The 12,425-nt window shown below is 36.6% G+C and overlaps 1 protein-coding gene across 1 annotated transcript in view; it reads left to right on the forward strand.

Moving 5' to 3' along the window:
• LOC131077714 (soluble inorganic pyrophosphatase 6, chloroplastic) overlaps nt 1-11,494 on the forward strand; it is a 134,449-nt gene extending 122,955 nt beyond the window's left edge. Inside the window, exon 6 of the mRNA XM_058015251.2 lies at nt 11,126-11,494. Coding sequence (XP_057871234.1) covers nt 11,126-11,218 — 93 coding nt within the window. The 3' untranslated portion in view covers nt 11,219-11,494. The remainder of the gene's footprint in view (nt 1-11,125) is intronic.
• Nucleotides 11,495-12,425: the final 931 nt, after the last annotated feature.

A 12,425-nucleotide genomic window follows, 5' to 3' on the forward strand; every position in this document is an offset into this window, starting at 1 on the left:
TTTGATCCAAAGGGATAGTGCAGGATTCAGATCCGTTTAGGTAGTAGTGCCAAAAGTAGATAAAGCTCAGGACAGTATCACTCATGAGGAATATGAGATCACTACCATAAACCTGGGTAAGACCACCAAAAACCAAGAAGTCCTGGAGTTTGATGACTCTTGCAATACCCTTAAAGAGAGGTTAAACAAGGAAATTGAGAAGAGAAAGAAGCTAGATGTTGAAAATGAGTAGTGGAAGAAGTATGTTCAGCACTTGACAAACCCTAGTAATCGGGAGGAGGTCCTAGTTACTCCACCCATGCCCCTTCCACAGGAATCAATGAAAGACTATGAGGATATGAGAACCACTTTCAGAGAAGTCAAAGGATGGACTTCTGATGCCTTAGAGCGTGCTGATATACTAGCTGATATACTAGTTGAAAATTTAGTATCAACATATGACTCCATTTCTTCCCTGTTAAGCAGAATCCATTATATATTTGAAGCTTGGGAAGATATTGAAGACATTCAGAACAAAATGATCTCGTGTTTGAAAATCATCAGAGGGCTTCCCCAACATGATTTAATTGATGGAAAGGTTATTCAACTTGGTGACATATATGACTTCAACACTTGGTACTTTGCTTTGACTACCAGAGTTGAATCTCTAAAGAAATCAGAAGTTAAGTGTGTGGAAATAGAGAAGATCATCTGGGGTATTTAGAACAAGGTTTTCTTTGTAGCAACTGAGGTACTATAGCATGATGATGTTAAATTTAAGCAATCGGATGTGAATCTAACTAATTAAATTATAATCAGACTGTGAATGAGCAGTAATAACAATAAAGCACAAGATACAAGACACAAATACCCTGGGAAAACCTTCCTCTTGGAGAAAAAACCCAGCATCAAAGATTCAGATCAGATCCTTTATTTATAAGCAGATTACATGAACAGTATATATTAGATTACTTATCTGATTGTAGTGTCAATCTAGGGCAGATTCAAACCAAGTATATGCAGCTGCACTATACCAATCTTTAGAGGGGGCAAAATATCGACATCACTTGGAGAAGAAGATCGCTGAAGTATGAGGACACCAATTTGCCCAATAGATTCTCTCAATGATCAGATAAGCTCGCAGCAGTATGAAGACTTAGATCGCTTACTATCTTTCCAAGTTCGCTAATTAAATTCGCATAAGGCTTATAGTATACTTGCTTGATGAAGATGATATGCTTGAAGTGTGAAATGAATCTTGTTTATATACAAGATTCATGTTCATGTTTTCCCCCAAGTCGGCTTTAACAAGATTGCCGCCATTTTACTTAATTTGGAGTTTGCCTTTTAGCGCCCAATTTGGGGCTTACATAATTTACAAGTTACACCACGTTTCATTTTGGGCCCAGCCCCAATGGACATGTAATCGCTTAAACTATTACAATATGATTAATATTTTAATTGCCACTAGGCAACATTAAAATATAATCCGAACTTAGCTATCCATTTCAACAGATGAAGTGCGCAAGAAGCATTTACGTGTAGAGAATTTGAAGGCCAAGATTCAGGGAAATTTCTTTAATTTCGCAGGGTTGATTCTCAAAGAAGATCTCCCTAGAGTCTCGAGCTTCTTGCTCATTGATGAGAACTTTTTAGCACAGGCCGCTGACTGGGAGAGTACTCTCGCCATATGTACTGACGACGTGGACATGATTGATTACTAGTGTTGGGTGAAAATTTTGTACACTTGAGGAAATATACAAAATTGTGGTTTCAACCACAACACACGAGTAAAAACTCTCCTAATTAAGGGAGGGCTCCCCCTATCTAACTAAAACTGAAATAAAAACAGGATGGGACAACAGTCTTCCTTCTTTCTTCAAGAAAGACAATATCCTTTTCTCTTCATAGAAAAGGATAGCGATTGAATATGAATAGCAGTAACTACTTTCAAGTGAAATGAGAGAAAGGAAATGTCATAACCCCTCTTTGGACATGGGATTAAATAAAGACGATAATTAAAACATTTATTAATTAACATTTAATAATATTGGAAAATCGTCTCATTTATGAGACTTCACGATTTTCCTTTAATATATGATTATTAATATTTATTATTTGTTATGATTATTATTTATTATTATTGTTTTATTTTAATGTAACGTTCATATTTCAATTATTAATATTATATTAACTATTAAAGAAGTTTTACCATTAAAACATAAAATAGATATATTACACTGACCGAGTCAACTTAGTTCACTAATTAATATACATTGTATTATGTATATGAATCAACTATTATATGATTCGATTCTATGAGATAATTAATATGAATCGATTAATATATGAATCGATTCTATGTAATGGTTAATATATATGACTTGGTTCATATATAAATCAGTTCTATGTTATGATTAGTAAGTCAACAATGGTTACCATAACTATTAATTTAATAAGAAAATACATAATTGTTACCATTACAAGTCTTAACGATGTCCCAAGGGATGCGACTAATAGTTGTATAAAGAAAAGTATTAATGGACATGGGACATGTCTCTTACCAACGGGTTCATCATTCCAAACACATTATATAAGAAGGCGGACCCCTTCGCTCATTCAAAACATAAGAAAAAATAAAAATAAAATATTACCTCTTCTCTTCCCATCCTTTGGATACGCTCTGTTTCGAGTCAATAGCCTATCGGCTTTATTGGTGCAAGTAGTATATATTAGAGACGGCATCTAAGGGATCATACACTCTAGATTGTGCATCAGATAGAGCATCCATTGAAGTGCAAGTATTTACTGACAACCAGACACTGCGCCAATCGCTTCAAGCAAGGACGTTCCATTGCTTAATTTCATTGATATACTAGATACCGTAGCATTGCTATAAGCAAAGGATATTGATTACATGTTTCCATTATAAATCGGAGATATAAATGAGGGAATAAGAAAAATAAGACAATCTCTTTCCCAACAAGCGAAGCATATACGAATCAGAATACACCCATGAGAATTATTGGCTTACTTATTCACTCTTATTAAGCAACCAGCCCTTGGCTTTGGACATATATTTTCCAGCGATACATATTAGAAATAGCACCTTTGGAATTACTATAATTCACAAGTTAAATATGGCAAGCATCCGTTTCTGAAGTTCATATGTAATCGCTACTGCTATATAATCATACATATCAGACAAGCATTCATATGTAGACTGAGGGTCTGAATTGACCAATACAAAGTATATTACATATTGATATAGCCAAATCAGTCATAGCAATCACAGTATTGGTATAAGCGATATTAATGAGATCATTGCATACTTCAAGACTCTAATCAGAACAGCAAACCTGCATCATTTCTATAAGCGATTGAGGAAAGAACACAGCACATTGACATCAATATATCAGGAAAGGCTACAAGGAGTTGAGAGGTTACTTGCGGCATAATATGCACTGTCATATCAGAGATAGCGGAGTAAACTCCACCCTTTACAGATCAGAGATCACCCTTGCACAATTATTATAGGTTTTATCAGAGACAGCAGAGATACTCTAGACCATCCTTGACATTGATTGCATTACACTAAGTACAGATATTTAGATCAAGATCATTTGGCATACATTAAAGTGTTAAATCAGAGATAATAGTGACAGTGATTGTAATATCGTTCTATTATGAGTGATATCAATCATTTATCACAATCTATCATTCTTAAAGAGCATCAATTTTTATTATTCTAAGTGTTAGTGGAGTCTATCTTCAAAGGAAGTCTCTTGCAATTGAGCTTTAATAGAAAGAAGTTTTTTGCAAGCGATTTACGAGTCAATTGTTTGCTTATTTCCTGAGTATTACCATAAGGGGACATTACAGGAAATGAAGTTTCCTGAAAGCGCAAAGACTTCCGTCACTTCCTTCGGGACGGAACAACAATATCAAGCTCAAAGACTTGACTATTGGAAATCCTATCTACCCTTTGCTATACTAATTTTTACAATGAATAAAAGACAACAGCTCAAAGACTGGAATAATCTATTCTTTCAACACAAAGACAAGAACTAATGCAAGCTCAAAGACTTGCTCCTATTTCTCATCAAACAATAATTTTTCATCAAGAATAGATGCAAGCTCAAAGACTTGTTGCTCCTTCTAGAGATTTTCCTATTTTAATTAATCATCTCTACTTGCAGCTCAAAGACTTCAAATCAGATTGGACTAAGCTCCTTTAGAAACACTTTGCATAGAAGAAATAAAAAGATTCAAACTCAAACATGTAGCTCAAAGACTCAAAACTTGAGTAATCCTTCTTTATTTTTCTTCAAAACCTTCAATTCACATACATAAGCTGAAAGACTTCTTGCTGTAAATTTGGCAGAGTTTTTGCTTTCTTTCCAAAAGATAAATATTACAATAGACCCCTCAAGTATTTATAGAAGAGGAGCCTTGAGAAAAAGGTGGGAGGATCCTAAATAACTTGAGAGATTCTCTCAACCACCAAGACTCATTCAATAACTAACTGAGACTTCATTAACTAACTAAGAGTTACTCCAACTAACTAAGACTTATTCCAACTACAGTCCTAATCGGACACAACTTGTAGTTGCCTTACATGTAATTACAAAAGTGCAAGTAATGTGTAACTTGCTTTTTACAAAAAATACTTTTACATGTCACTTGTCAAAACTAAATTACAACTAAAGATTACAAAAGAGGGAAAATTCAACTAAGTGTTGAAAAACACTTAAGTTGCATTTTGTGAAGACACAAATCCTTGAAATTTCTGGATGCTCGCTTCTAGTTCATCGGGATTCGGTTCATGGGTGTTCTTGGAAACAACCATAGTCTTCACAATAGTGTCGTGACAGCGGAGGAGCGCAGAATTGTTTTTATCCAAGATAGACTGGATTTCATGCAGAAAGGCTTGGTGTTTCATCAATGCTTGAATCGAAGCTACCGAGAATTGTTCGCTCCTCCATTCATTATGAATCCTCATTTGTAAATCAGCAAGAACTTCTTCTTCTGGAATCAGCTCTCCATCCTGACTTACTATGTTGCAAGAGGCCCTTTGCACAATGTGAGACAATATCTTGGAAAACTTTACCCTGGAATCTCCTTGCATCACCGATCTCCTCAATGAGGGATTTAAGAACAAGGGTCTTGTTTTCCAAGAGTTCTTCAAATTCCAAGTACATGACCCTGGAAGAGATGATGGCGTGCTCCTGTAGAACACTCAGCTGTTGTTGGGGCATGGTACCCCAGATTGTCAAACTTTCTTCAACACTTTCTAGATTCTTTTTGAAAGTATTAGAAGTCTGATCTAGTTTCTCCTCAACAGTCTCTAACTTAGACATTATCTGAAAAATGTCTTTCATTATCTGTACACATTGATCATGAAGTTGATCAACCCAGGAATACAGTGCTTGTACTTTCTGAGCAGCCCTTTCCACTCCACGAATTGATTCTTGGGAACCAGAAGAACCTATGGAGTTACTCCCTTTAGCAGCAGGTTTTGTAATTTTATGAACGACTGCCATAAGTTGTCGGTTTTCCTCTTCTAGCTTGTCTTTCTTCGCTAGAAGATCATCACACCTTTGCACCAGTGAAGCAACAGAAAACTGAGCATCATGTTTAATGACCTCATGCGTTTGTTTGCCCAACTCTATCCTTGTAACTTTATAATTAGCAGCTGACATTTCTTCAAGTGGCTTATCTGCAATAGGTTCCACAATTTTAGCTACCTTCATCTTGTTGCTATCAACAGTTACCCTAGAGATAGTCTTGGCCTTCTTAGCAACTTTGGATCTGGATTGTTTGAGTTGCTAGTAATCAAAGGCATCAGGTGAGATTTCTTGCTTCTTCCTTTTCGGGGTAAAAGAACTAAGCCATGGAGGCAAAGTCATCAACTCCCCTCCAGTCACAACCATAGGCAAAGGAGAAGCAGTTTCTGTTTGAATCATCGTGGTCATCCTGAGAGGAATATCTGTTTGGACAGCGACCACGGTTTGCTCAGTTACCAATGGGCATGAAGATTGCCTCATGAACTCTTCAAAACTAGAAGTAGAAGTAGCAATTTCTGATAGCTGAATGCAAGTAGGAATATTCTCAGGAACTTTCAACACACTTTCTTGTTGATGATCAGGAGATGGCTCGTATGCTGAAATGGGAATTGCATTCTGAGGAGACTCATCCACAAGCAAATCAGGAGGAGAAAGAGGCGTCTCAATGGAAATTGGAGGAATGACCTCATGCGTCGAGTCTGAAACTGGAGACTTGGGAGCATCATCAGATTGCTGCCCCTCATCTGGATTATCCAGATCGGTCACCTGAACATGGAATCGTGATTTTTCCTTCCCACGAACAGTCGTCTCCTCAGGAGGAAGCACTACTGCACGACTGACTCGTAACTTGATCCTTGTGCTTGAAAATGAAACAGCCTCCTTGTTGTCAATCTGAATCTCAGACTTCTGTCCAAGAGGCCCCGTAGAATCATCTTCTTTACCAACCTTGATTTTTATAAGTCTAACAGCATTACTTTTCAGCCATGCGTTGGTGTTGGCCAAGATAGGTTGAAATCTGTCAAGGATGGATATGCACTCCTTGTGTGACCATTGGATCAAAGGAAGTGGAGCTTCCTCAACCCTCCGTGAAGTGTATTCAGGATCAAGTATATGCCCGTCATCAATCATCCCTTGTGGGATATCCACCAAGTTCAAATCGACAATTTGCTCAACAGTGAGCCTACATTAATCCATCTTGAGGACTTCGGCTTCTGTGCGAAGATCTACCCAGATGTCTTCAATGCGATGAACATGCACAAAGGATTTCTTGATCTTCTCCTTCATACCCCTATAATCAAAATCAGCTCTAGGTTTAAACCTTTTAAGCTTGATTTCCTGCAATTCAGTCTCCATGGCCTTAGCCTTCACAGATGTAACAAGGGAGTACCGGCCAATTTTCAATGGGTTTGTGGTAGAGATCCCCATTCCAACCTTGTGCTTAGCAGAGTGAAAAGTGTGGACAACCATGATTTGCCTTCCCAATTCCATAAGAATGATCTTATCAGTTGGGTATCTGGGAAGCATGTATGGTTGACCATCATAGCATCCGATCCTTATATAGGTAAAGGTGGGAAGCTGCAGAAACAAACATCCATACTCGCACGCCTTGTCCCATGCCTCATCTGATACTCTCTTGTTCCTGAGATTTCTGTCAAACTGACACATGAAATATCCGAAGAACGCATCTTGGACCCTTCTGAAATGCAGTCTGCTGGGTCTCAACGGCAACTGGTCATAATATTCCCAAACTGGTATAAGTGAGTGATCACCCTTGGTAGAAAGACCTGGAAAGTGTCTAAGTGATGCTGCCAAATATACCAAATATGAATTCATGAAGAAGGTCATGGTGGTAGGAACTGCTGCAAGTTGTTCGCACAAGGCATCGCTGATGACTTCTCCCCATGAAATGTGATGAGACTGCCGTATGAACATGATGAACTGGTACATCCATGGCTCAAAGACATTGGAATGCTCAAGGCCCATCATCCTGCTAAGAAGGGTTATGGTGTCTCCTATCTCCCATTTGAAATCGCAGCGGTACAACTTTGCCCACCTCGAGAAGGAGGCTCGTGGCTCTTGGATCCACCTATTGATGTGTCGCTTTCAATCTTTTTCCCTCTTCACGTAATACTCCGCTGCACTTTCTTTGGAGATTTGCATATAAACAGGTGCAAGAGGTATTTTGAAGACCTTCTCGATCATATCTGCATCAAGACGGATTATAGCTTCGCCATCATCATTTTTGATGACTCTTGACTCTTTGTCAAAATGATGGACACATGCAAGAACGAACTCAGGTTCTAGGGCAGCCATCGGGAAAGAAGATGCATGGTGGATATGGCTGTCCAGCAGTCGCTGCAAGTTATTATCTTGTGGATCTTCTACCCTTATGACGAATTCCGACATATCAACGTGCCCTATCTTCGTGTCTTTGATGCGATCCAAAGGAGAAGAAACCTGGGAAGGTGCAACCTCGTTCTGGTATTTGTCATATTTGTATTTCATCTTCTTTGGAGTTGGAGATGCTGGCAAATCTGACATTGATTGTGAACCTGGAATACTGTGATAAAGACTTAAAAGAGTTAAGGCATTATCATAGTCAGCTGCAAATATCATTCTTCCTTCTCCAAATGGGTAAAACTTTGATTCTTGAATTTCACGATTTTGTGAGAGGAAGAGGGGAAATATGTAGAAATGGGAAAATCTTGACTTTAACCAATTTCGGATCTTGGGAGAATTTTTGCAAGTGTACAAGTTGGAAAGGACATACATGCAATCGGGGTTTTAAAACCTGAATACAAGTACACTTGTAAATTCGAAAATGGAGAAATGGACGAAAAATGAGATTTTGACTTGCGGAAAATGATGGAAATGGAAAGTACGGATATGGGGAACATGAATGGATAGGAATGGGAAAATCCGGGAAAGTCATTTTCATGAAAATGGGAAGAACTCTTCAACATGTAATCCGGTTTTCAAAACCCGAATTTGCAAGGGAGGGGTATTTCACACTTTTCAACTTGGAATTTCAACCAAAAATGGTTAAATTCCTTAACCGTAGGGGAAGAACAAGAATTTCCAGCGAACTTGTAATCGAGATTAAAAATCCCGAATACAAGTAAAGAGGGAATTTTGGGAAGAACAATGCAATTCGAAAATTGCATACCAAGGGGAAGATTTCTCTCACAAAAACCGATTTTTGGGGGAAGAACAACACATGCCAAAAATGCAACTAAGAAAGGAAACTAAGAAAACAAGAAAATAACAAAATGAAGGAAAGAAAGGAAAAAGAACATACCTTTCTTGAAACTAAAAATGCTTCTCCAATAATGCAACAATCCTTGGAATGAAGAAGCAAAATCGATCAATAAGGACAAACCGCAACACTAAACCCTTGCCACGTTTTGGAAAAAACGTCTTATATGGAAAAACGTGGCAGCAAACAAGAGTAAAATGTCATAGAAAATGTTTGAATACTTCTTAACCCTTAACGCCTTGGTACTCCAAGCCAAAATGATTCATGTCCTTGAAGATTCATGGTGTTAAACACTTCCAATATGCAGCCAAAATGATTCACGTGGAGGAAAAAACGTGGCAACTATTGCATCTTGGATGGCATCATTAAATAGCTTGAAACTCCTCCCAAACTCCACGCCTAGGTGAGAGAGGGCAAAACGATTTAGGAGATTGCAGTTTGTTGAAGATTTAATCAACCAAAATGTGGCATTAAAGAAAAACGTGATGACTGATTTAGGTCAAAAAACCAGTCAATGCAACCTCCAAATGTCATGAAAGGTGTCCAAGAATGCATGAAAATAGGATGCAAGCCAAAATGCCTTCCTCCAACAATTTCTCCACAAAAATTGCCTTGAAATGGTCAAAAACCGTTTTTCTTGCATTTCGGGTTTCTTGGAATAAAAGACAAGTTCAATTTTGCATAAGGGAATGAAAATCGGGTTTTTAGATGACAAATACAAGTTTTATTTTCACTTTTTCACTTGCCAAGCTAAAATCGGGATTTTTTGGACAAATGACAAGTTTTATTTTTTACTTTTTCACTTGCCAAGCCAAAATCGGGTATTTTTAGACAAATGACAAGTTTAAAATTGTCAAAAATGCACTTGCAAGGCAAAATCGAGTTTTTTTGGAGAGGAATACAAGTTTTAATTACTTGTAAAAGGGAAATAAAATCCCTACAAGTAGTTAGAAATACTTGCACATATGTAATGGGGATTTAAAATCCCTATTACATGCAAAAACCATTAAAGTAGGGGTTTTTTGACCAAACTGCAAGTTTACTTGTAATTGAGCCAAAAAATCCCTATTTTAACTAAACAAGACCAAAAAACAATAAAAAAGACAAAAACAAGAAAGGGAAATTTAAAACAAATTGCAAGTAACATCTTTTAATAAAAGTGCACATGTAATAAGCTAAAAATTCCCCTACAACAATCAAAACAATGAATATCATTAAAACTTGCAGTTTGAAGAAAATTTTCCACCTACAGTCGGGATTTTAAAACTCGAAATTGAAGGAAAGACATAGCAAACGAACCTAGAATTTGACGAAATTTGAAACGCAGTTCGAGGATGGACTGAGGATTAAGCTAGTCCAAGGATTAGTCAAAATTTTGCCTCGGGAAGTGTGCCATAGAGTAAATTTTTTCTTTTTTTCACAAAAAATTCATGCAGTGGTCCTTCATTTTTGGAAAGAAAAATGAGGACAACAACTAGATTAGCAGCTTGCCACATGTCACCATGGAGGAGGTTTAGCTACTCGCATCCAAAGACATTGAAGAGCATTTATTGACAAATTTGTCTAAGTCCTAAACTTGTGAACCATTCTACATAAGTCCCCCTTGTATTGCAGCAATACATCGCCAAGGTAGCTACCCAACACAAAGTCGCTTGTTCGCATATATAAACCTTGGAGTTGCCGTGTGGTCTTTCTTGTGCAATCTTGGCATATGTAGTGATTTTGATCAAGAGAGGGTAGAGTGTCCTTGACATTTTATTCTAATGTTCTGTGACTGATAAAATGGACACCAACAAGACTGTAGTTCTCTAATTTATAGGTTATCATTAGAGACTGTACTTTTTCAATAAACAGATTGGATGAACTAGAGGATCCCATTGCATAGGTATTCCCCACCACTAGACTCAAACCCATATCAGCATTTATGAATGATAAACACATACTTTAATAGATTAAGGACTAAAGTCTCTTACCATTTGTCCTTATTCCACGATGTAGCTTTTATTCATATAATTTCTAATGGCTAGATTGCAGTTCTCTAATTTATAGGTTATGTATAGACTGTACTTTCACATCTTTAACCTTTGTTTATCAACAGACTGGATGAATTAGATAACCCGAATGCATAGGCATTGCTGAGTCTCTATCTTAATGTTATTCTTCTTCTTTAATTGAAATAAACATTAAGTTCATAATTTACTCTAGCTCTCTGTTATTAATTTCCCAAGATGCAGAGAGAGGAATAATGGTTGATAATGGGTGAATATGAGTTGAGCCTTGTTACTGATGTCTTATTACTGATCCTACTATTGGTTTCAACCAGGACTATGCACTCAAAGTGATTGCAGAGACAAATGAATCTTGGGCAAAATTGGTGAAGCGAACTGTTCCTGCAGGGGAGCTATCTCTCGCATAAATTAGCAAACTTTTTGAGTTTAGCTATATATTTATTTTGTTGTCACATCTGAGCTTGGTAATCATTTTCAAATAATTTTTGTTTTGATCATGATGGGTTGATTTTCCTAGATTAAAGAATATGTTCACCTCATCTGCTGAGTTTTTTTCTTGTAGAACATTAGGTAGGTGTTGTGTTGACTAGGTTTTGATTTGTAAACGTCATAATTCAAGAATAAATAATTTATATACTACTTATCTGCATTTTAAAAGAGCTATACATTATTTATTTACTTTATTTAAAGAAATATGTATAATGGTTGTCAGCATTAAAAAAGTCAAATCTTATTCTTCTATGCAAATATGTTTCGGAAGACTTGGTGTTCTTCTATGTCCACAGATTTCTCTGACAATAAGAGGAACCGTCTTGCAGTCAAGCTGGTGAAAAACTGTTACGCGTAGACCCTCTTTGCAAAGTATTTCCTACTTATAGATTCAGCAAGTTATCTGAATTTCTTGAAATTCGAATGAAATTCAATTTTGCAACATTGTGATTGGTCATTGGAGTCTTTATTCCTCGTGCTTCAGCCAATAATATTTTTCAAATGATATGTGAGACATTCCTGATCGTGTTTAAAAGTTATATTATTAGTTTCACTGTTAGTACCTTTACCCAAATTTGAGTTTTGAAGTTCACTTTCTTTCTATGTAAATTGGATTTCTAAATATTCTTTATCTTATAATTTATTATTTTAGATTTTTTTTTTGTCTGAGAAATTATGGGATTAACGGACAAAACTAAAATTTTGCAGCTGTTTGATATATAGATAATGTGTGCATGTCTGCAGAATGATGAAAAAATAAAGAAATATGTCATTTGAATCCATTGCTCTTGATGCTAACTTGAGCTTGTGCATATGTTTGTTCTATTGGGGATCTCCTTACATAATATCAGACTAACACTGCCTGCTTAACTGAAGGTTCTATTTTTGGAATTTATTTCATCTCTGAGCAACTTATGGTGTTTTTGTCATGCACCAGTGTTTATGGATAAGGGGTTTATTTGCCCTTTTTTCATTACCACCAATGCTGGCAACGTGTAAATAATTAAAAAAAAAAACACGAGCAAGCTGTAGAATTGTGAACCAACTTGCAATTATGTAATGCTGCTCCTATTTGTTACAATTAATTAATTGATTTGAGTTAGCATGAATGAATGAATTAAATTT

Source organism: Cryptomeria japonica, chromosome 5 (assembly GCF_030272615.1).
Source record: "Cryptomeria japonica chromosome 5, Sugi_1.0, whole genome shotgun sequence".
In the NCBI taxonomy this organism is placed as follows: Eukaryota; Viridiplantae; Streptophyta; class Pinopsida; order Cupressales; family Cupressaceae; genus Cryptomeria; species Cryptomeria japonica.